Source organism: Periplaneta americana, chromosome 10 (genome assembly GCF_040183065.1).
Source record: "Periplaneta americana isolate PAMFEO1 chromosome 10, P.americana_PAMFEO1_priV1, whole genome shotgun sequence".
Taxonomy (NCBI): Eukaryota; Metazoa; Arthropoda; class Insecta; order Blattodea; family Blattidae; genus Periplaneta; species Periplaneta americana.
The window spans coordinates 96,618,479-96,644,520 of record NC_091126.1 but is presented as its reverse complement, the minus strand read 5'-3'; the positions used below and the strand labels follow the sequence as shown (position 1 = coordinate 96,644,520).

Here is a 26,042-nt window from a genome sequence, read left to right as displayed (position 1 = left end):
GAAAAATCTTCGGTACACCATATGGTGCTAGTTGTACCTTATCACAACGAATAATTGTAGTAATTATTATTTATTACTCATACTGTCGTAATAATATTTGATTTGGCTTGGAGGATGAGGGGAGTACGTTACACTAAACTTGGCATGCACAACATTGATATCGCATTGCTGCGTATGTTGCGTCCTACATAATATAAATCGTATATGTTTCAATATTCAGCAGTAATAATTAACCATTGCCGTAGAATATTTCGCCATTACAAATGATTTTTAATCATACCATTTCCTCGAAAGTATTGAATAACGCTACTGATTAAGGCAAGAGAAACTAAGAACTATATTAGTTTAATAATGATGATGATGATGATGATGATGATGATGATGATGATAATAATAATAATAATAATAATAATAATAATAATAATAATAATAATAATAATGTCTGAAAGTAGAAGACACCAGTAGTTCACTTTCAGCAATTAAAATGAATTAGAGGGAACGAAATCTGCAGAAAAAACACGGAACTGAAAACAATTAACTTGCCAAAGTAAATGAACCAGATGAAGAATGTAGTTCGAAAGCAAAAATTTTTAATTGAACAAATCCAGACTTTCGGGAAACAAAATTGTAAATTCCATTAAATCGAACTGAAAATCTGTATACTGTTATTTAACAAGTTATCAATAAATCTCAAATAAGACTGTAATATGCTTGGCATGTTTATAATCTTCATACTTGATCAGTAATGCAAAATTAATCAAAGAATTTTCACGATACACAAAGCTTAGTAATGGAACTATTAATCATTTAATGAACTACGAGACGAACCTAGCGGCAGAAATTGTAATGACACTAATGACGCTCCAAATCCCACTCTTGATTATGCTATGCGCCAGCTTGTGTAATGTCGTAAGCAACGTTCCCTAAGCATGCTTGCGTTATACTCTGAAAAGGAAATTTCATATACTGGAGTCATATGCATAGAGCTTAAAATAAATCAAAATATTGATGGCTAAGGAGTGATATCTCGTATCTACAAAAACGGTAATGTAGCTTAACTACACTATTATTTAGATTAACAACAGTATTATTACATTCACAATATTTAACAGTTAACTAATATTTTGTTCTCAAGTAGATCTTACAAAGCAGAAACATATATAAAAATAGTGTGTATTTTGAGAAAAATTAATTTTTAAAACCGTCGTTTGATTCAATTGCAAATTTACATATACGAGGTATCACTTCTTAGCCATGGATATACTATGAGTTATAACTTACGCATCTCAAAACATCTTCAATAGTCTGCTTACCACAATTTGCGAATGAATTTTATGAAGTATGTTAATGTGAAGTAATGTTGATCAGAACCATATTAGACTTGAAATCTCTGCGATAATATGGCTTCCTTGTTAAGTAAGTATACCACAGGCAGAAAAGTAATCGATCTATATAAAAATCCCAGACTTTCAAGACAAAATATTTGCGCCATTCCTTATATCGACACGACGGTTTTCATCATTTTTTTATGACTAACGTCTGGCAATGTACAATCTCTCCTGTTTCACAATTAGGCAGATTTTTAGCACACTGTATAACTACGAATCTGGGAAATAAACAGAGAGGTGCAAAACTATTTTAATTATAGTACTGAATTCCTTAAGCCAATGTTGCATATAACACTGATTTACTCAGATTTTCTTCTTTATTTTTATCATATAAAAACTAATTAATACAGTACAGGCCACAAACCTCAAATTATTCAGATCTTAGGAATATATTTATGATAGTCACTTTCACATTTTAAACTTAGTTTGTAAATATTTAGTTGACTCGTTTCAGTTTAGTGGTAGCTATCTTCACAACTAGTTCTGAATATGGCTGCCACAAAGCTGAAACTAGTCAACTAGGTACTTACAAACTTAGCTTACACTTAACACATGAAAGCGACTACCATATATATGTGTTAAAAGTATATGATCAAGATGTAGGCTATATTCAGATTCTTCAAAATAGACCACAAGACGAAATCTTTTGACACTTTTCTTAGAATTAAATGATGCAAATAAGTCAGAATATTAACGTAAAGTCAGTAATTTTGGAGAGAGAATAGAACTACACATGATACAATTAAATTTATTTATTCATGGCACTTGCATACCCATTCATATGTGGGCCTACTATGATACTTAAAAACTAGTAGCTATTACTGGTAAAGAAAATTGAAAATTTACAAGTTTCAGACTACGTTTCTTAACTTCATATTTTAGAGAAGTAGTTTTCATGAATACTAGATGTTTGACATTAATATGCATGGCCTATATTTGAAATGTTAAAAAAAAAAACCAGTGGAGAGCTAAGTTAAGCTATGAAAATATATTAACAGATTCTGAAAGGAAATTGTGAGAAAAGTAATTATTTGTACATGTAAAAAGGAACTGGAAGAGAAATTAATATAAAAAATGGAATCAACGTTCAACCGCTAGTGTGTGTGTTTGTATATATATATATATATATATATATATATATATATATATATATATATATATATATATATATACTGTACACGGCAAAAAGGATGAATAGAGTTGCCGAAACATTCAGCGTCATATGAAGCTTAGAAGGCAAACCGGACCTAGCTGGTATAAAGCAAATACAGTGTCACTCTACGAGTATACGTGTGTATAGTTAGTATACGTTCACGTAGAGGAAGAAAAGACACACTGCTATCAGAGAGTTTATTTTCATAAACTTTGAGATCAGCCTGAAACTTGTCACATGTACTGTAAGTGTCAGCGTGGATATCCAAATGATATGTTAAATCTGGCGTTGAAAATCTTTCTTTAGTATTCATAAGACACATCGGGACGATCTTGTGAAATATACATTTCATAATTTTTTTATGTTGAGATTGTCGGGAAGATACTGTATATTCGACTGACAATAATGGCTTTTCCGTCCCTTGAATTATTTAATGTGGTTGAGCACACTTTCGAAGACATCGTCAGATTTTTTGTTGTGATGATTATGATTTTTGCCTCGTTGATCTTTAGGTGGCGTACAGCTGTCAAAAGAAAAAGTGGCCGCTCTCCTCAAACAAAGTTCCCTTCGGGTATATTCGCTACAATTCGGAGCCAGGCGATGTTACATGTTGTTGGACCACGTTGCCTGATATCTACAGTTATAATTGAAGTATACTGTGTGTTATTCGATAGCATAATGGTAGCGTTCAGGCCTCTTGTTCATGAGGTCCTCCGTTCGACTACAACCTCGTGCTTTTTATGTTCTTTTTTTGTTCTATTTTTGAGAGAGACAAACTAGACATAATGGCTCCTTTCTCTTTTATGATTATTTTAGTAATTAACATCAGGTTCATTAATATATTATGCCATGACTTTATCATTATCATTATGATATTGTGGCTGCAAATGGAAAGAAAAAAGATTTTATTCTCAATAAAATATCTTTCGTGGCATAAACATACCAAATTTACTGGCGTCGGCCTTAAAACATTCAAACAATTAAGCGTTCAAAAAACAAAACAAAAAGCCATAATTCAATATTTAGTCTATCTTCCTCTTATCTCGATCATCTTGCAGTCGAGTGGGCATGGAATTGACTAGTCTTTGCAAATAGCGACTGTTCTTAGACACGATATTCCAAGCATTTTGAACATACACACATAAATGTTCTGTCCATGGGCAGGTCTTTCATTGCAAACCCAGCAATCTCCAATCTTTCCTATTTTCTGCCTTCCTCTCAGTCTCCGCATATGATCCACGTATCCTAATGTCGTCTATTATTCTTTTCAACAAGAGACCCAACCAATTCCTTTTTCTCTTTCTAATCAGTTTCTGCATCATTCTTTCTTCACTCACTTTTTCAAACACAATTTTATTTCTTATTCTGTCTGTCCACTTTACACGCACCGTTCTGCTCCACATCCACATTTCAAATGCTTCAATTCGTTTCTCTTCATTTCGTCGTAATGTCCATGTTCTTTCCCCATACAATGCCACACTCCACACAAAGCACTTCACTAGTCTCTTCCTTAGTTCTTTTTCCAGAGGTCCGCAGAATATCCTTCTTCTTCTATTAAAAGCTTCCTTTGTTCATGTTTGCAGTTTTCTTAGGAAGGATAGGCCTAAATGCGGTAACATCCCGTTGCTTTCCGCATACCACTATCTCTTTCGCATCTTATTAAATTCCAGGGGGCCCAAGCGTGGAGATGAGGAGAGTGGATTTGACTAATTGGGCCCTCCGGACTTCACCGAAAGTCACGGCAAGGGTTAAATATTAGTTCTATCAGGATGTTTGACCCGGTCAGAGACCGGGAAATCTCAATTAGCCTTTGCCCCCCGCATCCTGGACTAGCTTCTACGAATCATCAGAAAATCTTAGAGTGTGATTGGGCCAATTTTTCCGAAAATGTTTCCACACTTTTGCTCTCGTAGCTCAGCGGACGAACGTCGGAATTTAGATGTCAACGTCTCAGGTTCAATTCCTCGTTACTCCTTTTCATTTTATTGTGGTTCAAGATAGTATAATGTAATAATACAAAAAGAAAAACTAATACCAGTATTATGCAACTGGATTTTTCCAAACCTAATATTAAATTTATGTTATGTATATCGCTAAAGAACGATTACAATATAAATAACTTGAATATTATTTATACAGTATCACTAAAGAACGGTAACATAATATAAATGATAAATATCGGTTTGTTTAATTAATATATTCCGAAAGAACAATAACAATATAAATAACTTGAATATTGTTTTATAATGCTAATGAAGGAAAAGAATATAAATGATAACTTGAATATTATTTAAATCGCTAAAGAACGATAACAATATAAAAAAACGTGAATATTTTTCATATCGGAATTTCACAGATTTATTACAGATGTATTTAAGAAATTGTAGAAGAATAGTAATTAGTAACAGTGTCCTATTTATTCTTCTTGGAGCCAAATTTGTAACTTTTAAAAGTGTGGTTACTATGTTGAAGTGTATGTGTTGTAACGGATGCTTGATATGTTATGTATGTGAGTCAGTTATGGGATGCTTGATGTCGTCGCAATGTCGTAATTATAGTTTGATTGTGTTTGTGTGACTATTGTGTATTAATTTATGATGTATGTTACGGAAAGCTGCATATTTGTGTTATAGAAGTGTTACGTATGTGTGTTGTTAATGTTTTTGTATGTTTCAAATTGATACCTGATATTTGTTTTGCAATCGCAATGCCTAATTTACGGATTGCTTATGTTTTGTTTACATCGCGTAAGCTAATTTAATTTTCTTTTCCATTTCTCTTTATGCTTACCTTTTTTGTGTATAAAACTATAGCCCTAACATACATATGTAAAATAGGGCTAACCCCCATTGGAGATACAATATTAATTATTATTCATATCGTTATAATACGATAACAGAATACAAATGATGACCTGAATTTTATTCATATCTCTAAAGAACGATAACAAAATATAAATAACGTGATATCCATAAAGAACGATAACTGGATATAAATGATAATTTGAATATCATTTACATCGCTAAAGAACGATTAAAAAATAAAATGAAAACCTGAAGAAGGTCCGAACCCACGACCTTTGCATCATTAAACAAGCACTCTACCGCTGGTCTACGAGGCGCAGATATGGAACACTTTCATAGTTCCGGAACTGCTTGTACAAGCACATGCATCGTGTAACATCGCCGCGACCCGAAGTGGACTTTGAAAATATTCGCTGTTCACGAGTGCGGCCACTTTTTTTTTTACAGCTGTACCTGTAGACTTGAGAGAGTTCTGTAGTACCTGAACGCGCTTGTAAGAGATCCCATGCAAGGAAATGAATGCTTTCAAACACACTGGTATCTCGTCCATGTCGTTAGATTTTAACACCCTTATCTTATAACAATACTGCCTACAATGTAATTTAGCTTGTGCAAAGGAATATTTCAGAAATGTCCCTCATAAGGGGAAGTAAGCCTATAATTTCAACAGTCAATGAACTTTTGTTTTTATATGTGAAATTATTTTTTATGACTGTACCTAGTGCCTCTTTATTATATTATGCATTAATTGTATCAAAGCACCTAGAACATATTAACATTTTTTTCTTAAGAATTTATGCTGATTAAAGGATTGATTTAAATACCTATTAGGCTATAATATTACAACAATTTATTTGGTTTTCTTCTTTAACTCGATCATTCATTCTCTTCTCTTATATAACTCTAATAGTTAATTAATAGCCTATCGTAAATTGTATGCATTAAAAAACATAGACCCTTTAACTACATCATAACAAAGTACTAATGCCTTGCAAACTGCTGCGAGTTACTACAGGAGTAGAAGGGTAGTAGAGTAGGGAACACTGTCAGTGTTGAATAATCGGAACAGGTATCTCCAATGTACGAGCTCCAGTATAGCTTTCCAAACTGCGAATAACAGTAGTATTTGATTTAAAGACACTTTCAACAGAGATTATTCAGCTCAGAAATTTAAAGTGGCGAGGGCGAGAAAATGATCGACAAATTTTGCCTCCAGCTCTTTGTCAGGGACAAGGTTTCTTTACATGCCGCAAATTTACAACACAGCCTCCACATGTTTACTTCCCTCCTGGGGGAAGTTATGCTAAGAATTTATCGCCCTTTCAGTTCCACAACCCTCTAGATCGGGTTTCATCTCGCGAATTTCGGACCTAATACCTAACCGCGAGACGAATTGAAAATTCATAGTTGAGTTCGTTAGGGGCCTCACTGTCCAATACTTTAAATGTAGTAGAAATGCAGACAAAATTCATTAAATTATAATTATTAAACATAATTAATTTAGAGGTGTAGGCCTACACTGTATTTATGCATTAAGGGAAGATCGATAACAACTTATTCAACGCATGTCTCGTAATATCTGCATGCGCCATTACAAATACATATTATATTTTACGCAATTAAAAAAAATGTAATAGTTTCAGTTTTTACAATATGGCATTTCGTAAATATATGGATGGTCAGTTCTTCATTTACCTCTGTGCACATTTAGTTCCTTAGTCACACTTTCTAGCATACAAGAATTCAACACTTATTTTGTTCAGTTTGAAAGATAAATAAAAATATTGGCTAACACATACTCCTAAAAAAGGCTAAGAAGGACCCGAATACTTTAGCAGCAAGTTATGAGAAATATTTAAGTGTGATCAGGTAATCTCTCTTCAATTGCGTAATAATTTTGAAAATACACATAATTTTCAATTCTTATAATAATAATAATAATAATAATAATAATAATAATAATAATAATAATAATAATAATAATAATAATAATAATAATATTCCTTCTATAGTCACTTCATTTCTTAGTTATTTAATACAAAATATAATCACACTTCCTTAATAGCGAATTTGTAAATCTTCACTGGCCCCGATGGCAGGATATATTTTACATAATGTTCTTTTATTTTAACAATTCCATTAATGAAAGCAAAAAATAATTTTTGTTACAAAGGGAATGTTTAAATACATTGAAAGATTGAAACTGTCTAAGCGCTTACGATATCTATTCGATGATTTATATAAAATGACTCAACTTTACAACAGACATCACACGAAAAATTTATCCAGGTGTGACTATAATAAATTAAAAAAATAAGTTGATTAATGGCCTAAACTGAAACAAATTTTCTAGGCCCCTACATTATTTACTAGACGATTTGGACGAATGATTCGCGTTTACAATCATCATACGATAAATTAATCTAAGCCCATTTGAAGTCACACTAGAATTACCAAAAACGGATAGTTATTTAACGACCTTAACTGAAATAAATCTTTCTGGGACAGGCGTTCACAGTATTTACTAGAACAGTGATTCTCAAATTGTAGAGTATAGAAGAACACATAGTAATCTTTGGAGAGGTCCGCCAAAGTATTTCCGTAATGGCCGATTTTGATATTATTATTGTCATAGAAATCTGATAACTAAGGGTTTAAATACTAGCCTATATTTCTCAATAATAAACAAGCATGGAAAATAAGTAATATGTACAATAACACCCAATATGTTAATATTCTTTTGATGTCTTTCTGACCAGAGGTCATAAAACGTTTTCAATTGTATTTTGAGTTGGATTTTACAGGAAACATTTTGGCATTAATTACAAAACTTCAAACTTCCCAGTGTGAATAAACTACGCCTAAGATGTTAATTAACCTCAAATTTCTAGATGGAAATAACTTTACGTGCAGTTTAAAATAACCTACCATAAAATATTAATTTTATGTTGTCCACTATATTTATGTTTGCCTGCAAAATTGGCTATTAATAATAGTTCAAGTAAAGCCATATTCATCCATATCTGAAATATGGTAGGCCTAAGTCGTTGAAAGAAGGCACTTTGAATGGGAAAGACAATACTAGCATATTCGGTGGTTAGTGCTGCTTCAAGATCGAATGATACAACGTCTAGCAAAGCCGTGTGCAAAGAAAAGAAAGTACGATGATAATATATTTTTTATTATTTAACGACACTATCAACTACTAGATTATTTATCGTCGATGAAATTTATAACAGCGCCACGGTATTTGGCGAGATGATGCCGAGAGTTAATGTGATTACCTGACATTCTCGATACAGTTTGTGAAAACCACAGAAAAGATAGACTAGCACCTTGTTTCACAATGTTTACTAATCTTGTAGCCTACATTCTAAATTTTGTTTGTAGCATTCTGTTTCAATCTGAGTTAGTAAAGTTGAACTTTACAAAGAAGTAAAATATTTATTAAATTTATTCATGAGTACCCAAACACAATTGCGAGTTAAACTAGTGCAATTATGCTATTTAGCAGTCTAGTGGCTCAGATGACGATACTTTTAAAGAACCCGGAGGTTGATTGCCGTCCTCACATAAGCCCGTCATCGGCCCCTATCCTGAGCAAGATTAATCCAGTCTCTATCATCATATCTCATCTCCCTCAAATTCATTTCAATATTATCCTGCCATCTACGACTCGGCCTCCCCAAAGGTCTATATGAATATCTGGATACACAAATTCGTACTACTTGACCTGTACATCTCAAACGTCCAGATTTAATGTTCTTAATTATGTTAGGTGTAGAATACAATGCGTGCAGTTCTGCATCATATGATGATACTGAATTTAATTAAACAAGGCGTAATATTTTCTGGCCAAGAACTAACAGCGCATGAAAAATTCAAATCATGGTTTATTTAAAGACACTCGCAACTGCCGAGGTTATATCAGCGTCGCCGGTGTGCCGGAATTTTGTCCCGCAGGAGTTCTTTTAAATGCCAGTAAATCTACTGACATAAGCCTGTCGCATTTAAGCACATTTAAATACTATCGACATGGGCCGCGATCGAACACACAACCTCGAGCACAGAAGGCCAGCACTATACCAACTGCGCTACCGAGGACGACCAGCGCATGAATATAATCTATAATGACAGATACGAAATGAGTCCCGATGCAATGAAATAATTGCTGCAAGATATAGGGCCTCACATCCAACAGGAAAAAGTTAATTCTAACCCCTCCCCCCCAAAAAAAACAACTTTTAGTGAGTTATTTTACGACGCTGTATCAACAACTCAGGTTATTTAGGGTCTGAATTAAATGAAGGTGATAAGCTATTGAAATGAGTCCGGGGTCCAGCACCGATAGTTACCCAGCATTTGCTCATATTGGGTTGAGGGAAAATCCCGGAAAAAAACCTCAACCAGGTAACTTTCCCCGACTGCAATTGGAACCCGGCCCACCTAGTTTCCTGGTTTCGTGGTCAGACGCGTTAACCGTTACTCCACAGGTGTGAACAACAACTTTGTACTGCATTTCATTGGATGGGCAGTGTGTGTCAGATCCATGCAACAGCAGACAGTCCTGGAGTTTCTAAGCCTTCAGTATGCAGATAGGCCTATCCTTTTCTTCTCACAATTAATCTAGAATGAAGTCATATTAAACATAAATTGTTGACTAATCAATGCATTAATCCTATCGAACATTCACATTACAAAACTCCAGCGTTCAAAATATGCAGTCTGGATACTTTTAAATGTTTCTTGGCGACATTTTATATCTCCTATTGTTTAAATCATGTTTTGCGAGCTTATGTAATCTATTTTAGAATAAAATATGAACATTACTCACTGATAGTGATAAAAATATAACTTTAGCTCTGCTCTTAGCAATTTTTCGTAAACTGTCGTCAGCGACATTGCGTAATGAAAACTCCTACTTGTAAATTTATGTGACTTCCTAAAGCTACTGGACGTTTACAAATTATTAAGATGAATAAAATTGTGAAACAAAATTTACCAGCATTTGTAATCTTTCACAGTTAATTTGTAATTTGGTAACTTTGTGAAACGAGTCCAGGTAATGAGCCCACGACCGAAAGCAGCTTCGAATGGATCGGCAGCAGGCGCGCCATCGCCTGAGCTACGCCGGTGGCCGATCAATTCTTACTTATTCAGCTGACAAGGACTGTTCACGGGCAGGGTATATTGTTTGTGGTGACATTCTTGCTAACAGTGCCTGAAACCTTCTCTACATAGACGCCATTTAGAAACCAGACACCCATACATGTAAAGAATCCAGTTGAATTTTTACACGAAAAACTGCAGAACACCATTCGATCGCAGAAGATCTAGCTTCTATTACGTCTATGCATACATGTAGTGCAGTGATTTGAGAATTTTTCACATACCATTGTCCAACACAGGACTATCGCGATATTAACGATTTATTATTTCGGAAATGTATTTTTGGAAAGAGTTCATACCAACTTTTCTTGTGATTAAACTTCAAGAACAGACTGATTTTGTCGCTTAATATTTTTCGTCACTTTTATTCAGAAATATTAATGGAAAACCCTTAGAAGGATAACTACAAAAAAAATCTATTAAATATTAAAGTTAACCAATACTTTCGTGGAAATGCAAATGACTGGACTCGCTGTGTTGGCCTTTGTTCAGATGGTGCTGAATCTAAAACAGGGACTTAAACTGGGTTTATTGCCTGAATGAAATCAATAGCGCCAAACGTTTCTTAGACACATTACTGCATTCATAAATCAGCTCGTTTCCTAACTCACGACCGAATGATTGAAAAGTGTACTAGATAATGCAGTTAAAATAGATGGTTTCTTTTAAGACCCTCTATAAATTCCCGCATATTTGCAGCACGTTGTACGGAAATTCGTAGCATTTGTAATAGTTTGTCTCACACCGACTCATATGATAAATTTCGAGTTAGAACTCTCTATAAATTTGTAAAAATTTAAGCACGAAATTTTCATTTTTCTTACCATTTCTTTCATAATGCAAATTGCATGCTAGGTAAAATGTGGCTCCTGGTTTTGGTCTGTATGGCAGAGATTTTTCTCGAAAATTATCAACTTAAATCTATCACTTTGGGTTTGTAATATTAACGTTTATTTTGTGAAAGACCTCTTCAAATCATCCATGAACAAATGCACTTTAAGGAAAAGTGTTTAATTAGCAGAGAACCTTGATACCCACTCTTCATGATTTACTGCTAGAAAATCGGCTTTCTTTGGATGAAAGTGTTAAAACATGTCTATAAACACTTTAAGACACTTCGGAAAACACTCCTAACATATTTTCTTCCTATACTCAATAATAATTGAATTCGCAATCCCTTCGAAGAGACGGCAGATTTGAAAACAATATTAAGCATGAATGAAAAGGGCAACTCAGTGAATTTTCCACTGATTTTCAATTAGGCCTATAAAAAAGTTATAAATCTTTATCATTAATTGGTGTCTGGCTAAGTTTAAATTAGTTTACATTGTGAGCGTTTAAATCCATTACAGCTTTGTTACAACTACCTTCTATCTATTCGTGAGGAAAATTCATTCCTTTACATTTCCAATCAAAATAAAATACAGAAACAGACTCAATGTTGAAAGTGACTTGAAACTTTATTTAAAACTTTTGAATTAAAAAATTGTTCGGAATTTCGAAACTACACAACAAAAACCCGAAAGGAATATTTTTATTACAAAAAGTATTGTCAAGTTGTAATTTATTTTCAGTACTACTTCAAATTTAAAACATAGGCCTATTAATAGGGATCCCATTTTAAGGTGAATGAAAAGATTAAACTTCGGAATAAAAGTTTGCTTAATTTCGTCGTTATTTTGCATAAAAACATGTATCTTTTTACTTAACTTTCAACATGAAATATGATTCTCGTCGTACAAAATACATAATTGGATATTCCTACAAAGACTAGAGTTCTGTAACAAGGAAATCATTGTGCATATTAAAAATACTTAATACTTACTTTCTATCGGCACTTACTGTACATGTTGTATTTTGACTTTGTGTAACAAGTCTTCCATCCTGTGTATTAATACGCTAATATGAACCAGGCACCACAAAACATTCAGATTATTTCTACTTTATATTTAAAAATATAAATCACTGGAAATCCCGTTTCAATATTATACTGAAAATCTTATATTGAAGTAAGGCTTGAATTTTAAATCCATATTTTGTATATAAACAATCTTTGGGCACTTTAAATTCAAATTTCGTATAAAACCAATGCAAGTTTCATCTGAAAAACTATAATTTCGAACAAACTCTTACTAAAATAATTTCACGTATATAAGTTAAAAGAATTTCACTTAATTTTCCTTCTTTAAACCGACGATATTTTATCTACATTATTATTATTATTATTATTATTATTATTATTATTATTATTGTTATTATTATTATTATTAATTTTGGCAATAATGAGAATACGTTACTCATGTAATATTCTGCTTATTTAATTTTTTAAAATAATCTTATAGGTAGGTAAACATTCGAACTTTTACTAACGTAGGCCTAGTTTCAATACATTAAGCGTTTTAGTTTATTTCTTTTGCTTTGCTACGTTGTTAGAATATCTTTAATATCTACCTAGTACTTATAACTTTGGATTAATTAGCGCTCAACTTAATATTTTTTATTGCAATTAACTAAGTTTTCTACAAAGTGGATATAAAATTATGTGGCTATATAAGAGTTCGCTCAACCCAGCTGTTTCAAGAGTCTACAGAGAACCGAGAACCACACTGAAGGTCTACTACACGATTTCGACAAGTCGCTCAAGCTTACTAGAGACAACACACGCTAAATTCATTCAAGCCTAATTGAGACCATACTAAATTAAAAGAAATGTTGTCTAGTTTTGAGAAGCAAGTTTGTCAAGAAAAAAAAATCTGAATTTATACTTTTTATATATAATTACATGTACTTTTCTCTAATTATCTGTCCAAGAGGACTACAAAATCAAAGAAATATGAACAAGATGCAAGTACTGCTAACTTTTGTGAACCGATCGTGATGAATGCAGTAGGTCTATATGCAATAGATGAGAAGCAATTTTGACAATGAATGTAGGCCACGGCCGTTTGTTCGATTTCTACGTTGTTCATGGAACAATGTTTTCGAAGTGAAATCTCTGCTGTCTTTGATGCAGAAGCAACTTTCTTATACAGATATTTACTTTTTTTGAGAGCATGAGCCTATGGCGAAAGAGACCATATAACATCAAATATCTTATAGACCTACAATTAAATTTTGGACAAAAATACAGTCATGTAAAGAAATGTTTTGTATGCTGAAACACACAGGATTATTATGAACAAATACCACTTTGTAAGATGTACGCCCGTAAAATAATGTGTTTCATTTTAAAGCAGAACAAAGACATACTTCAATCAACGGAGTAGCCATTTTACCTCACACAATGTAAATATGAAAATATCTCTGTTAATCATGCATTAAAATATCACGGAAAAAGCTTTGTTGCGAAACTACTGTTACGCCAAAACAAAGATACTGGTACTGAAACTAAAAACATGTCAATTCTCCTAGAAAAATGTTTTTAAGGAAAAGGGCATGCACACCCAAGTCCCAGGCCAGGCAATGGCTGAATTCCAGGACATAAAGAATGTGCGGGAATCAATCCCAATATGCTTGAACCCAGAGAATAATTTCAAGCTTTTGAGAAGTATAACTTACATACATATAAATTAGGACTTTAGAATTCTAAACTGTGTAGGAGCATGTAAAACAACTGTGCAACATACCTGAGTCAGATGTCCAAAATATGGAAATAATCCGAAACATCCACAACTTCATACAACGTCGAAACCGTCCTATATTTTCGAATTGCACTCTTCAGGAACACTCCATTTTCTCACTTTTAAAGACAAGAAATTGAGAGACCTCTTCACTGCACAAGATGTGTGAACTGCACTGCATACTGAACACCACACTGCTTTAAATTCTTACAAGAGAACCCCAAAATCGAACACAAACTTCCTAACCACACAATTTTTTTTATTTATTAAAATACAAGGAATATGCATTGAAACTGCAGAGTGAGGCATCGGCATACATTACCTGACTAACTCACATTATAATACGTGCCTACATTCCGAGTACTATCTACCGAAGTCACCTACTCGACTGCACCCCTCCCTCGGACAGGAATATTTTGAAAGCAGGATAATGAAGTACGTATTAATTCTTCTTTGCGACATACGCTTTATTTGTACAAAAAAAAGCTTGCACTGAAATGGACGTAATTTTAACAAAAATGTATGTACAAGCAAAATATCCTATGATACATATAGAATGTTGAAAAAATTTTCAATATTACATATAATTTTCATTTGACTCATTAGAAAGAAAGCAAACTGAAGCATGACTTACTAGAAATCTGAGTTAGCTCCATCGAACTAACATAAAAAATACTGCAACCGAAAACTTTAAATCACAGACTGCTGTTCCCAGCTTTGTACCTTTTACTGAAAAGTTAATAGTCCTTTCACTGCAGTCTTCTCACATCTCTCAATTTTTATCTCTAAGCTTATTAAAGGACCCTACTTTTCCTTTATGGCAGTCATGTTAAAACTCGTATATGTGTGTATATATATATTTTTTTATAATAAAAACTTAATATAAGTACATGTCGCTTTTACCCTGTCAAACAGTCAGCCCTTTATTTCATTTCACATCACAGTGCATGTAGAACATTTGATCGCACGTCCACTAGCTTACATTACAAATTCAAACACACACTCAATCGTACAAATATATGAAAAAAAAAGTTTCGTTGAGTCAAGCATGTACTGTACAACAATGGCTTTGGTCCCTGATTATACCGTTCTTTACCTAGTGGTCACTTGCTGTGCGGTAAGAATTCAATGGATACTATAAAAATAGGGACATGTTCAATTTCTTCAATGAGATCACAAGGGCCTTTAAAATTTTGGCAGGGTTACGGCGGGAAATGAGATAGGGTGTGGGATAGGTACATCGTCAATCGTGGACGGTGGGGAGATTAACAGGATAGGATGGGGGAATGTTCTCATTCGCTCAACTGGACACAAAAGCCGCCAGCTGCTCGAACGGCTGAACTCCTCGAGGGTCCAAAAAGAACTCCATCGTCCTCATGGATTCCTTGCAGCCGGAAGATGAACTGGAGTTACCGCCGCTGTTGCTATTGTTGCTGCTGGTGGGGTTGGTTGTAATGTTGTTGTTGTTGTTGTTGTTGGTTGTAGTGGTAATAGTGGTAGTGGTGTTGTTGTTGCTGCTGTTACTACCACAATTATCAGCCTTAATCACCCTCTCCATGTTCAGATCCTCCGCATCCTGTTCGGGACTGGACTCCTCATAGAGGACGCAGATGGAACCATTTTCACCGATCCTGTATGACACTTCGGACGGGTCAATCCACATTGTGAGCTCCGAAGGAAAAAGGCTGTGAAGGTACGACGCTGGCAATCCAACGGCAGTTCCAGCCTGGGCGATCACAGGGTCCATCTTACCGTTGATCCTGAGGCAGCGATAACCAGATCCACGGGTTGGCTTCTCCGGAAACCAGTGCTCCTGATATCGCCTCCGCAGAACGTCCGTTAACGAAGACTTGAACATTTCGAGTTGCGAATCAGTCAGACCATTATGATGCAGTCGTAGGAGATGCACCAAGAAGTTTGCAGCCGAGTGAATTTCAAGACGCATATTTGTACTTGTTACTAATTTATTTCTGAATGTAATGAAAACACTAATTTGCACGCATAATATATTTACATGAACACATCTACAGAATATCTACTCGCGCACAGCCTAACACACACTTCACACAACCGTTCTCTCTACTTTCTAACTTCCTTCTGACTCGCGTCTGCAATAGTGCGGTGGCTTTGTTCTAACGAGAGCGTCCACGTCATAGCTGAATAAGGAACCAGTTACGTCACGCGTACAACGGCCAATAGCAGACTCCCTGTTCCCACCTAGCAACGCTTCCCCAACATCGCAGTACTTCTCATATGTTCTAGTAAACAAAGTCGGAAAGCTAACATGCAGTGTTGCCAATATATCGAAAATTCCTCTTACTATACTAGCTCGAAATAAGTCTGGTCCCCCAAGTTGCTGTGATATTTCGAAATTAAACAAGGTATAATTAAGCTCGCGAATAACACGCGATCTTAGAATAACGTAACTAATACCTTACACCAAAAATGTTATATAAATATTTTGATAGTAAATCAAATATTACGAGGAAACTAAAATTATTGACTTATAGTGAGTCTATGTAAGTTATCAAGCAATTATCGTCTGGTAGTAACACATACATGCACTAAAACAGAAATGTTGATATCAATATATATAATTATGTAAACTGCGTTAACACTATCTCACTAATTAGTATCATAAATGGATAAAGAGTAATGTATCATGAACTACAGAGTGCCTGAAAATAAGAAATGCGGTGTTTACTATTGCTTTAAAAATACTTACAAAAGCGAGGCAGGAACGGACCAAAGATGTATATATAAATGCCGGGATTAAATTTTTACGTAGAATTTAAAACATAACATGAATAAAAGTATAAATGCATACAATTTATTACGTACAGAATATCAGAATTAATAATAATTTAAACTATTCTAATAAAAAGAATATAATTACTAAATAATACACAGATATCAACTTTTTTTTTTTCAAATTTAAAGCCAATTAAGTAGAATAAAGTAATTTAACCTTTCATTTTCATCTTCTCCTCTTTTACGTATGCATACGACTTCATATGGTTAAACATTTCCAATGTTTTCAGCAACGACGATGAACGTATAAATTCAGAAACGTAAGTGACGCTTAGCGATTCAGAATGGAAACATTAATTCAATATAGTCGTGCATCATATATAAGGATATTCACACGTATACACGTTTCATTCGTGTCCAATATTTATCACACAAGAAAATAAGAAAGTTTCTAAAACCTGGGTAAATATGGCAACAAGGGAGAGGAGAAATAAGGGGAGACTTCAATAACAAATTCCCCTCCCCACCCTCAGATCACGCCATTTCTCATCGTCTAGCATTCTCTCTCAATGGTTTGTGGAGTGACATGGAAAGCGAGGAGAGGAGAAGCAACGTTGCCAGCTAACACGGTAGGTAATTATTTAATGCCCTGTTGAGAATAAAGGCAATTAAAAATCGATGTTTCGGAGATTATGGAGTAATGATAGAATGAAGATAGAGAAAATCTCACACAGAGCTGTTTTTTTCCAACACCAATCCCACTAAATCTGCTAGAGATTGATATTCCTTGTAAACGGATTTTAACGAGAAGCTCATAATATAATATGCTAAGCAAAGACCATTCATTAGTCAACATTTATACTAAATTTGTCTAATAAAGTAGTTAGTTCATATCTGCAAGTAAAATATTCTAGTAATAACATAGAGCTGTTGAATCAATCACCAAGAAGGCACCACTTATGAAGTTATGAGGCAACTAGGCCAAGGGATAATGTGGTAGGGTGGCCAGTTTCTTTCCCTCTTATTTGGATATTGCAGTTTAATTTATTTGATGCAACTTGTGAGTAAAGTGCAACATTTTTCAGGAGTGGAAAGATTCTCAGCACGATTACCGAGAAACACACACACATTCTAGAATAAATTTATTTACTCTTACATTAAAATCATATCCTATTGGAAGAGAACAGAATCTGTTGTATGTTAGGGTAGGTTATGAATCGGATTTTAACATTAATAGTAAAATATCATCATCGTTTTTGTAACAAGTGATATGATATAATATAATAGAGCAAGCCATAAAGTGTGCACACGTGCGATAAAGTAACTTTATTTCACTGTGTTCAGAAATGTCCTTCCTACTTTTCATACGCAACTCAGAAAATACTTACTTTTTGTTACGATATTAAATAAATAACTAATCCACTTCTATGTTTAGCCAATGGCTCTGAATAGCGTATGCGCTCACCATTCAAGCGATCCGTGGTTCGATTCCCGGCGTTGGTAATGAAAGGGATTTCTCTTCCGTTCACGGATCTGGGTATTTGTCCTTTGACATGTGCTGTCCTGTGTTGTTTCAGGGATGGCCCTGTGCCGTGCTGACCAAACGACCAAGGAGATCCGCAATGTGTGCCTCTCTACTTTTGGTCAAATGATACATATGCTCTCCCCATACACTAGGGTGACCAGACGTCCCCGATTTCTGGAGACACCGGATTTAATTCTTAGACCCCGAAAATGTCCCCGGACAGGAGTATGCATGAAGGAAGTAAAATTATTTTAAAATATTAAGCTACAAGAAATTCGTCATTAACATCGAAAACGTAGATTAAAAGACATTGCTAAATATCTTGGCTATATTACCATATTGGGAAAGTTGATACTCTTGTGACTTGTTACTATAAACATTCAATTTGCGTCGAGGAACGTGAAATATTGCTACGTTCCCGCTTTTATTACAGAAGACTTTATATTTTACAGTATTCCTTGTCATAATAATATTGATGCTGTGGCGTTCTGAGTTTTAAAGTCATTCTGTTTATACAAAAGTATTTTCAAAACAATACATTATGTATAACAATTCAAGAAAAAGGGAACATTCAACGATGCTGTTAAATCAGCATTTCCTTATTTACGCGGAGTACAAGGGGTGTCACGTTCTGTATGCAAAGTATGTTTTCAATAACTGTAAGTGACGTAAGATCATCAGTTATAGATTATCGACAGCAATATACAATAATAGCCTATAATACACAGTATATTTTCCAGACTAAGGACGATGAGTAGATAAATATATAATTTTCTATTGTTTTATGAAACAAAATTCAACATATACAAGGTGGTTTTATTTAGTCCCGGATTACCTTTGAAAAACTAGTCATCCTCTCCTACACAGCATTTGATTTTTAGTCGTTATGAAAGAGCGAGGTAAAACATGACAAAGAGAGAACCAAACAAATGTCATTTACAGTACTACGATGATTGCAAAAGAAACATCTACGATACTACTAAAGAATATTACACTATTTATAATTCAATTACATGTCATTCACTTGTGTCGGATCGCCATTTCTAATTCTTCTGAGTGGTATTCCATGCAGCAATGAGTGTTCTGCTTTAATCGATATACAGTACTGTAAGTATTATGTGTTATTATTTATGCTATTTCACGACACTGTATTAAGTGCGCGATTATCTAACGTCGATGATTTTGGTGATAGCGAGATATTATTAGTAAGATGAGACCGAGGATTTGCTATGTGATTGCCTGACATTCAACTTACACGTAGGAAAATCTCAGAATAAACTCAACCAAGCAATCAGTCCAGTTCAATCTTGGAGCAAAAGTATACCTAACTAACCCCTGAGCTTAAAGTCGGTGGCTAAATGATCAGTATTAGTAAAACATTATCATCAAATTTGTTGATCACTTAAGCATATGCATTTTCATGGCGATATTAATAAGGGATAATTATTTTTGAATGATATAAGATGAAAATACATAAAAGACAAGGATGAAAGTACATAAATGACAATAGATCAAATTTCTTTGAAAATCCCAGCCATTACCATTGTTGGTAAGAAAAAATAGATTTTTGTATTATGTTAGTTTTGGTATTAGATTACAGTATACATTTTACTACAATATTTGAGTTCCACAGTTTGTCAATTGTTAACTTGGCTCATAACACTGCCTTCAATTACAGCTTTAATACTCTCTATAGCGTGTTTTATATACATATTATATACGTTACAAGTAAATATAACAACGATATGTAGCTTGGAATTACGGTTTCTTTTGTTGTAAGTACAGGATCTCACAGTCACGAACGTCCTCTATACAAATCCAAGGAGAAACAACATACCGATATGGCAACATCGCTCTCCCGACGGAGGGGGAAAGGTTGTTAAGTATACAGGAGTGGTGAAGAGGGGAAGGAGGAAAGCACACATAATGACTAGCAGATGGCCGGCGATCGGCTTCATTTCTAGTGACGTGAAATGTATTAATTTATTATATTATTCTAGCATTAAAACTCAAACGCTATACCCTACTTCTAACGTAATGCCAAGCAAATGAAAAACTTTCTTCAGAAGTACGTAAATAAATATTTATCTTGCATATTCTTATATAAATACAAAATTACAATAATTATTTTGACTGCAACGGCGCTGAGAAATGGTGTATTTATTAAAGGTATTTTGTCTCATTACGGAAGTTGCATTCTGCCTCTGTTGTGGATATCCGTAAATTGGTTTTCAACGGATCTCATTTAGTCATAGGTCTATTCCATTATCACCAGGCTGTCTTCAGAATTTCTTTAAATAGTGATTTTATACTATTACATTAAATTTCATTAAATAAGTGTATTTTCAGCCAGTTGCATAGCCAGGAATGTAAGATTGGGTGAGGCTAAGATTTCGAAACATCACTTGGCAAATTTGGGACCTCCACTTGGAAAATTTGTCCATAACTTACATGGAACATATCTAAATGGCAATAATAATTACTGTTTAACACTACGAAATTTAAAATAAATTTATATTCCCGAAAAGTTTTTATAAAACAAAATCCATCCTCCATCGTTTCAGAGTGAATAAACAGACGTCGATCTTAAATAAATTACTTATCTAGATATTTTGTTGGGAATGGTAGCTCCTTAATTTCTTTGATTAAAAAAAACGTAGATCCATTTAAAATAATTTGTCAGAAATATAAAGAGTTAGTTATTGTAAATGTTGGAACATATCAGCAGAAACAAACAATATTTTTATTTCAATGTCGCACTCGGAACACCAATGGTAGATTGCTTTTTCATGTTTTAAATCTAAGCTCATTCAAAATATTTCCTGAAAATGGGGGGGGGGGCTTCAGCGCGGTGAGACCCCGCCCTGCCTACGCCACTGTTTCCAGTATTTTTCTTTTTTGTTAATACTCCAGATATCCTGCTAAGGGGAACTTAAATATAGTTAAAATACATGACGTCATTAATGGTGTTCTTTCAAATCATCTGAAAATTTTACCTAAGTAGGAAAATAAACATAATAATCATTCTGAACTTAATAGTAATATGCGTTACAAGAGCGGTATGTTGATGTTTTCATGTTCGAGGAAAAGATTGAAAAAGCGAAACGTATTTGAGCTTTTTTAATTTCCGAGAACATGAAAACAAACATACCGCTCGTGTATCGTACATTATTTTGTGCGAAGATCGTTTTATTACATACCTGAAAGAGGAATTTCTAATTAGTTGCAATGAAATCTCCATCTTGGTTTCTGTTCAATGACGGAAACTTTTAAAAACTAAAATATCTATCTTCAACAATGTTGCTATAAAATGTTTTCTGTGTTTACTATATTCCAGCAGGCCGTGATATACGTTTGTCTTTTTTTTCCCCAGTCTATAAATGCGAACTTAAAACAAACGGTAAGGTTATGTCATAATTTATTTTTCATTTAAATATTTTAACAATATTATTTATATAACATATTGCAGTAATAACATCGGCATCTGGAATGTTGTTGATTTTTTCACAGCTTCCTTAATGTTACTTGCATTACAAATGCAGTAACTTTTGTGGTGTTGTAGAGTTTACTTAATTTTTGCAAATAATTAAAAACAATAATTAACAGTGCAATTTAGGTGAAATTGCAGTGGTAAGTTTCCAATTTATAATTATTACTATGTTAAACGTCTCTAAAAATAATATGTTAAAAGCCTAAAGCAGTAAAATGAATATGGCGCTTAAGCGGTAAGAAGAGGGAAAGTGTTATGTGTGTTACGTTGGGAATACTGAATGTGGTATTTCACACTTACCGCGTATTGGTTTTGTGCGGAAAGCAAGCAAATACGCACGATCTCGCACAAATGAAATTTTACATATTTGTAATCGTTTTAAGAAATAAGATTAACTCAGTTGTGATAGAAAATATAGGCCTACTTTTCTTACTCAAGAAACAATTGCGCGGTTATCTAGCATCCATGGAATTAGTGATAGCGAAATCGTATTTGATAGAATGACTCTGAAGTTTGGAACACTGAACTAGCTAATTAGCTAAAGCAGTATTCGAATTCAGGCCCGAGCGCAGCTATTGCTGCAGGATAAACTGAAAATATTGACATATCGATGGCCAAGAACCAGACTGTTCCAAGTCCATTTTACTAATTTTTTTTTTTTTTCAGGAGAGCTATTTTAAGCTCCTGAGATTCAAAGCTTCATGAAACAATTTGAAATAGCTACATACCAAGCTTATGGAGAGGAATATATACAATTTTGTTCGATTCATATATGCAGACAAGAACTGGAACACAAAGAAACACAGATTACTTTCTTATAAAAAGTTGGACTTAGAACAGTCTGGTTCTCAGCCATCGATATAACAAAAGTTAGTTCAGTTTCCACATTCACATGCGCAGAAATAGGAGCCCACGCAAGCTGAAAATGCGAAAAATAATCTGACACAAACAGCCCATGATCACTCACAACCTAGTAGGAGGCAGTTATTTGGGAATACATTCCGAAAATGAAAATTTATAGAGAATATTAATAGGGAAAGAAATGAAAATCTACTAATTACTAATAAATCCACTGGACAAAATATAACATCTGTGGAAATTGACACAACCGATTACTAACGGAATTAATCTGCAATGCTGACAACACAGATGACATTAAACACATACAGTATGTATCATGAATTCAATTTTAGTCTCTTAATGAACATAACATTTAATGCGGGAAACTAGTATTTGGGAGAATGAATGAGTCAGGACACTCCCATTTTGGAAAAGTACAGTATTTATTCGGAAATTTTACGGGAATATCCCGGGTAATGAGGGTTAAAGTAAACATTCTGTAAAATACAGCGCAAAGCAGGAATTAATGTTCAATTTATTTAATCTATTAGTAGTCAGTGAATAGCACGAAGAATATATTAATTGTTACTTTGCGCTGTATTTTACAGAATTTTCACTTTAAACCTCATTACCCAATTTTGACTTACACCACTTCTGCTCTGAACCGCTCATATAATACTTAATTTTCCCAAAATATAAGAGTCTGAGAATATATTGCCTAACTCATCTCGTTTATCTCTTCACCTTATGTAAGTATTTCGTCGGTTTGTGTTTTTGATTTCAAATAAAGATCTGCTAAGTTTTACTAAAATATTATAATGCTTCATGTGCTTGATTCACAGATATTGAGGGTGGTCATAATCCATCAAATATTTCAGAAGAATTTGCTACATGCACACGACACGCCCAAAACCACTTTTCCGTTATCATGGATGATGTAAGCGTATACATGTCATCCACTGGTGTTTTCTGCTATTTAGTCCATCTAACTGAGGACATCCCGAGCTTGTTGTAGGTGGCTACTTATTGAAGAAAGAAATACGGTGAAGTTTATTTCATTATAGAAATTAGAATTATTATAGCATTGACTTTTCTTCCCCCTTCAGATATTCCAGACGCATTCGACGAACTCGATGAAACTTTGTCACAATATGCTTATCCGATTTACAGCTGGTTCGAAGGAAATTATGTGAAAGACTGACGCCGCGCCGGCGTGGACGCGAAAGATCACAGCCGTTATATCGTCCATCGTTTTAGTCAGTAAGGGTGGTATTCATAGACATTTCGCAGCACGCGCTACGAGCGTACTAAGCTAGCCCCGGCTGTCCACTGGTTACTAGCACAGAATTCAAACCATATCCTATGGCTAACACTGGTTTATGAATACGAAAAACGCTGATAATCCACCGAAAGCCCGCGCTAAAAATGTCTATGAATACAGCCCTAACTGATCAAATGGACACAGGACTTCGAAGAACTGAAAATAAAGTTGAGGCTTGTCATAGAAGACTCGAATCCTTGGCTGGTAATCTCATGTTGACGTATACACAATTGTAAATTAAATTAGTGAATCAAGTGAAAAAGAGAACCGAAGACTTTATCCGTGGAATGTCTGCTACGCCACCGAAAAAGCAATAGTCTATGTCGATTGTGAAAAATGACTTCTTAACATCTACAATGACAGCAACAATAGAACTATATATCCATCTTAATATCAATCCTGGAAAGACACAAGCAATCATATTAGGACACAAACGGCAAACCGACGCTGTAAAGCACCTAGACATTTCCCCCGTTAAAGTAAGTACAGTGCATATCCCTTTCAGTTCTTCAGTAAAAAATCTTGGCATTCACATGGATAATAATCTCAACTGGGACATGCAAATCACAGAAACCTGCAGAAAAGTATATTCTATTATTCATGTGCTAAAAAGGATAAATGTTCATCTTCCCTCTTGCTTAAAAAAGTCCCTTGTGCAGACACTTGTATTTCCCTATTTTGACTATGCTGACATTTTACTGACTGATCTTTCCAGCAACAACAAAACGAAACTTCAACGTGCTCATAATTTGTGTGTACGTTTTGTAAGCAATGTTCGTAAATATGATCACATTACCCCATCCCTGGAAGCAATAGGTTGGCTTAAACTAGATAAGAAAAGAAATTTACATTCACTTCTCCTTCTCTTCGAAATCTTGAACTCTTCTATTCCTTCGTACCTGTCGTCTCGCTTCACTTACCTTTCTTCCCACCACAATCTGAACACACGCTCTCGCCATGAAACAATACTAACAATACCATCCCATCGAACCTCCTCATACTCATCCTCTTTCACAATAGCCCTGCCAAGACTCTGGAATTCGTTACCTGCTGGCATCAGGGACTGTCGAAATAAAATTGAATTCAAATGCAAACTTACTAGGCACTTGGTCAGTAATTGAGACTCGTTCAGACATGGTTTCTTGTAAATAGTTCTCTTAATCTATCACAAAATATTTCAATATCCGGTAATTTCATCACTATAGAATTTTGTTATTGTAGGTTTAATTTGTAATTTAGTAAATTCAAAAATATTCTTTGTTCTTAATTTCTATGATAAAATGTCTAGCTTTCATTAATCAGGTATTCTTGTCGTACTTTAATTTTTATTGTAATTGTAATTGTAAATTTAATATTAATTGTAATCTTATTGTTCATGTTATAGTTGTAATCCCCTGGTAGAGGGGCAGAGAAGGCCTGACGGCCTTATCTCTACCAGGTTAAATAAATAAATACTAAATACTAATACTAATATATTGGATTACTTGCGTGGAATGGCTCACAATATTCAACTGTAATTTTACATTCTCTCTGTGGAGTGTTAGTTGTAAATTTGTTTTAACATTTTAATTTTCAAGTTTCGATAATGTGTAGCCTCATAAGAATAGTAATAATAATTATTTTAATAATCAATGTCAGTTACTTTGCAAGACAATTATAATACACGACGCACCTGAAGTTCATTATTGTCGAGCTTAAGGTGTTGTCGGGAAATTCTGTTGTCGAACAATTGTGATTTTCGGCAATTAGTGTCTAGTAAACGAGTTGTAAAGTAAAGTTGTGTCGGGCAGTATAACCAGACCAGACCCCTGTGGTCTTGTCGACTACATTGTTTTACTCGTTCCTATTTATTTTGTGCGAATAAATCCTTAAGAATTTTGAAACGATTTTTAGCAAATTACCGTTCTATGGAATTTTGTTCTAATACAGCTTGTTTTTTTTCCGAGTAATTCATATTTGTCAATAGTCTATGAGAAGGAAA

At 34.2% G+C, this 26,042-nt stretch overlaps 2 protein-coding genes across 13 annotated transcripts in view; both read right to left on the bottom strand.

The window, feature by feature from the left end:
• The window catches only part of Ipk1 (Inositol phosphate kinase 1), a 1,778,442-nt gene that overhangs the window by 1,305,310 nt on the left and 447,090 nt on the right, over positions 1 to 26,042 (bottom strand). The window lies entirely within an intron of this gene.
• On the bottom strand, positions 14,581 to 16,322 carry LOC138707916 (protein BTG2-like). The gene has a single exon (XM_069837961.1). It carries the CDS (start codon positions 16,077 to 16,079, stop codon positions 15,435 to 15,437), a length of 645 nt encoding a protein of 214 aa, XP_069694062.1. The 5' UTR covers positions 16,080 to 16,322; the 3' UTR covers positions 14,581 to 15,434.

What these genes read in the sequence shown, in the direction of transcription:
- LOC138707916 (XM_069837961.1), bottom strand. Translation starts at nt 16,079, where the DNA reads ATGCGTCTTGAAATTCACTCGGCTGCAAACTTCTTGGTGCATCTCCTA.